Genomic DNA, 4,215 nt, shown 5'->3' with positions numbered 1-4,215 from the left:
AACCCCCCCCCCCCCCTCTCTTTCTCTCTCTCCCTTTCCTTCTTTATTTATGCAATTTGGTTAGCATTGATTTAAATTCTTACTAAATGAAAACTCTCTTCAACTGAAACAAAATATGGTCATGACCGTGAAAAAAAAATTATATATATGATAAATCTTGGTTAAGCATCATACATTTACAAGACTGCACAAAGTGAACAACTTTAAAATCTCCCCTAAGTACTTTACAATTCATCCATCCTACCACCGGATTAATCAAATATCCCTCAACTTATTTTCGCCTAAGTAATGTTTAAATTCAATCCTCTTTTTCTCTTTTTTTTTTTTTCTCCCTCCTTTGAACCTAGTTTGTGATGAGAATAATCCATAACAAAAAGGAGTTAAAAGAAATAGGATACAGTTTCAAAACTGATAATGAAAGGGTGAGAATATATGAAAGCATAGCATAGCATTTAGTGACGGAATGCAATCACAGCAGAGTGCTGAAACTTTCAATGGGATCTGTTTCTTCAAGCATGAATGCTGCCTGGAAGCAATCAGCAGCATCGGCCATTCGGCCATCAGACTTGTGTGTCAGTCCCAAGTGATACCAAGCCATACGATTTGTTGGTTCGACTCTGAGTGCATCGGTAAGCAGGCTTCTAGCAGCAGGCAAAGCTTTCGGACCCATTTTCATCATCAAAGCACCCATCAATATCTTGCTTGGAACATGGCTTGATTCAAGTACTGTAGCATTTGTTGCAGTGGCCAGAGCTTCTTGATCTTGTCCGCGGCCGTCTAACATAACACCTGGTGAAATCACAAAATAGAAACCATCACAAGATAAAAAAAAAAATATTATTCTATAGCCTTCTGACTGATTCCAGCTTCTGATGGGATTATGCTCTACCAACAGATAAAGGATCTGTTCTTGCCTCACAAAGTATGTTCAACATGCCAAAATAGAAAATCTAACAGCAAAAAGGTTCTGTTCTTGCCTTCAGTGTGAGCTGTAGCTGCTGAGTGCTCCTTTAATTCTCTGGCCTTTTGCAAACATATTTCAGCATCCTTCCAGTGAGAAAGGCTTGCATATAAATTTGCGAGGCCATGCCAGACATCATATTCGTCTACCTTGTCATCCACCTGCGAAGAGTTAATAATAAAGGTGAAAAATCATTTCAATGATTAGTCATACAAAGCTTCACACATATCTGTTGGGGAAAACCGATTCAATTTTTCATTCAATCATTTTAAACAACAATTTGATATAATGTGACTAGCTATTATCAAATTTAAATAAACTAAGGGCTGGAAGAGACAAAAAGTTGGCACACAGAATATTACCTGTGAACTAATTCTGAGAGGTCCAAAGGATTTCCTCTGGGCTTGAACCAATGCAAGAAGGTATCGGTAAGTTTCAATAGCATCCATGGGTCGTGATTGGGAAATCTTCAGCTTCGCTTTCAACCTGAGAAGTGGACCTTGCTCCCATTTTGCAGTCTCATCTAAAGCAGCATCTGTCACCACTTCAGCCTCTGAAAATCTTTTCTGTGCAGACAAAACTAGAGCCAGCAATCTCCATCCTTTCAATACAGATCCACCAGTTTCATCAAAGAACTGCTTCGCATAGCGTAAAGCTGCAGGCAGATTTCGGTGCTCTGCATATAGAACAGCTAACTCAAAAATTAGATCAGAATTCTTTTGCTCCAATCTAGCTGCCTCGTCCAATGATTGGAGAGCTTTGGCCTGAAGATGAGACCTCTCGTAGTCAGAGGAAGCAGCCTTAGCTTGCTTTCCCAGGCAAAGTCCCAACATCCGAAGGCTTACACCTCTTAAATGCTCGTCTAGACCCCGAGCATTATTGACTGCCCTCTGGGCATAGCCTGCACCCTCTGCAGCAAGATGAGGATCCTCACTGCAAATTCTAGCAGCCAATAATAATGCTATCATGTCATTCGGTCGTTCATGTCGGTGCAGAGACTTTCTTAGCAGATCCAATGCAGTTTTGCTTTGTCCAGCTGCACTGAGAGACAGTGCTAATGAATTCCAACGGTCAATACGATGATATACACCAGGAATCAACTCTTCAAGTTGTTTTGCTAAAACAGAGGTTTGGCCACATGCTGAAAGTGCAAATGTCAGGTGTTCCATTACCGAGGGGTCCCATTTTGTCTTTCCAAGACAAAACTTTCTCACAAGAATCATTAGAAGCAGAATCGCCTCTTCCAGATTATTTTTAGGTACATATGACCCTTCAGTCTGAACTGCCAAACTGGGTGGATTTGCCTCCACCCCGCTGTACAGCAAAAACATAGCAAATGCTTTCTGAATTCTTGCACAGCAATCATTATCAAGGTTCCATTGACTAAGAAGGGAATTCCTATATGCAGATATTGCCTCGGGATAGCAACCGGCCTCTTTCCAAAGCTCTGGAAGGAGCTCTACGGCATGGCTAACTATCTCTTGCAATTTATTGTCCACTTGAGCATCAGGTATACCTTGAGAAAATATCTTTTCAACAGCATCAAGTACACGCTTGCACTCACTAGCAGCATCTACATTATCAATGTGACTCAAATTTCAAAAATAAATAAAAAAAATAGAGAAGGATTGGAGCAATTATTCCTGTTCAGAAAAAAATTACCAGTGAACTTTCCCAGCTTTTGTAGAGACTTGGATTTTAAGAAGATGGCTTCGAGCACCAAACTAGCAGCATGCTGAGAGCTCGTGGAAGTTGAGCCACCTCCTTTCTTGGCTGGTTTATCAGAAAGGGAAGATTGCAATCGCTGTATGGCTGCTTGAAGATCTATCCCATCAAACACACGAAGAGCCCCTTCGACATTACCTCGTTGATACTCTAGCTTTCCAAGAAGAGCTCTTGCTTCCTGTTAAAATTTAACAGATCATATAGTGTAGCCCAAGCATGTGATTGAATTATTGAAGGAAAAATAAATGAATACAAGAACAAACAGGGCATGTAAGATCTTCATATTTATTAAATTACTAAAGATAATGGTAATTGACAAGTATTGCCATATGCAATGTAAGAATGGGACCTGGCATCAGAGTCTTGTACCCCAAGACAAATCACTTGTCTCGATAGCTAGCTCCAGAATGGGGATAGCAGGGGGACAAAGTGCAGAATTCTTGTTTAGACAATTAGTTAGGCTAATGAGTAACATCTCATTTACACAATACACTTGCGGATGTGACACAAGATGGTTAAAAATAAAACAAGTGTTCTTTGAAAAAGTAATGAAATGATTGCTGCAATCATTAGGCAACAAAAAAGGCATGACATCAAATATCAGCTTTCTCCATGGTTCTCTGAAATTACTACTTTACAATACAAAATCGTAAAGCAACAAAATCCAGGTCTTGCCAAATAACTACCATAAAGCATAGAATTAGAAAACAAAATTTGACCTCAAAATTGAGAGACAAGCCTTCTCGCAATGCTGATTCTGCTTCTTGAATATTCCCTTCATCAAGCTTAGCCTCAACTTCTGATGTTTTAATGCTGTTTCCATTTGCACGCACCTCTCGAACCGACGAACCCCCACTCTCACCAGACTCCATCAATCATTTCCTGCACACACACACACATTCATTCACCGTTTCCTCATAATAAGTCTCTTTTATTTGTTCCCTAAACCCCGTTCAGCTTCAACCCATTCATTCCTCACATCACACATCAAACTTCCAAATATATTTTAAAAAAAAAAAAAAGAAAAGGTTTCAGAAGAAATATAACGAAATCAGGGAAGAACCCTGTCTGAAACGACACCGTTTCCCACGACATTGCTTCGGAACGGATCGAAAACAATGCCATTCGAGGCTGGATCGTTTCTTGGTGTGATTAGGTTCGATTAAGAAAATGCTAAAAGAATGAAACTTTAGGCTATGAGGAATCAAACTTGTGAGTCAAAATGAATTGGGAAAAAAATACAGATCTAGAGAGGAATGTGGGAAATGCAAGAAAATGGTGGAGAAAGAAAAAACGACCGTAGTAGAACTCACCGAAAAAGAACAAACCAATGCAGGTTAGGAAGAAAGTTGAGGAAAAAATGCTACAATGTTTTCTGAAACGCGATCTTGGGTTCCTTCGGAATTGGACTTTGTTGTTTGTTGTTTTGTTGAGATTTGATCAAAAATGTGTTCCAAGGGAAGAGGAGCTGCCTTAGTTTTGTTTTGTCTTTTGTTGTGAGAGAGAACGAAAAAAAAAGTAATAAAATT

At 39.5% G+C, this 4,215-nt stretch overlaps 1 protein-coding gene across 1 annotated transcript; it reads right to left on the bottom strand.

The window, feature by feature from the left end:
- LOC107624057 (protein NPG1) lies at window positions 131-4,209 on the bottom strand. The gene is made up of 6 exons (XM_016326498.2): window positions 4,000-4,209; window positions 3,406-3,568; window positions 2,624-2,864; window positions 1,324-2,534; window positions 978-1,122; window positions 131-789 (listed from the first exon to the last, which is right to left on the bottom strand). Exons 2-6 carry the CDS (start codon window positions 3,556-3,558, stop codon window positions 470-472), a joined length of 2,070 nt encoding a protein of 689 aa, XP_016181984.1. The 5' UTR covers window positions 3,559-3,568; window positions 4,000-4,209; the 3' UTR covers window positions 131-469.

Source organism: Arachis ipaensis, chromosome B10 (genome assembly GCF_000816755.2).
Source record: "Arachis ipaensis cultivar K30076 chromosome B10, Araip1.1, whole genome shotgun sequence".
Lineage (NCBI taxonomy): Eukaryota > Viridiplantae > Streptophyta > Magnoliopsida > Fabales > Fabaceae > Arachis > Arachis ipaensis.
Note: the sequence above shows the minus strand (reverse complement) of the source record. Positions and strands in the feature narration are given on the sequence as shown.

Excerpts from the sequence above, each read along its gene's own strand:
- LOC107624057 (XM_016326498.2), bottom strand. The coding sequence starts at position 3,558 with ATGGAGTCTGGTGAGAGTGGGGGTTCGTCGGTTCGAGAGGTGCGTGCA. Across the intron at positions 2,865-3,405 it reads GCTTGTCTCTCAATTTTGAG|GAAGCAAGAGCTCTTCTTGG; the intron begins GTCAAATTTTGT and ends AAATTTTAACAG. Across the intron at positions 1,123-1,323 it reads CTCTCAGAATTAGTTCACAG|GTGGATGACAAGGTAGACGA; the intron begins GTAATATTCTGT and ends AACTCTTCGCAG.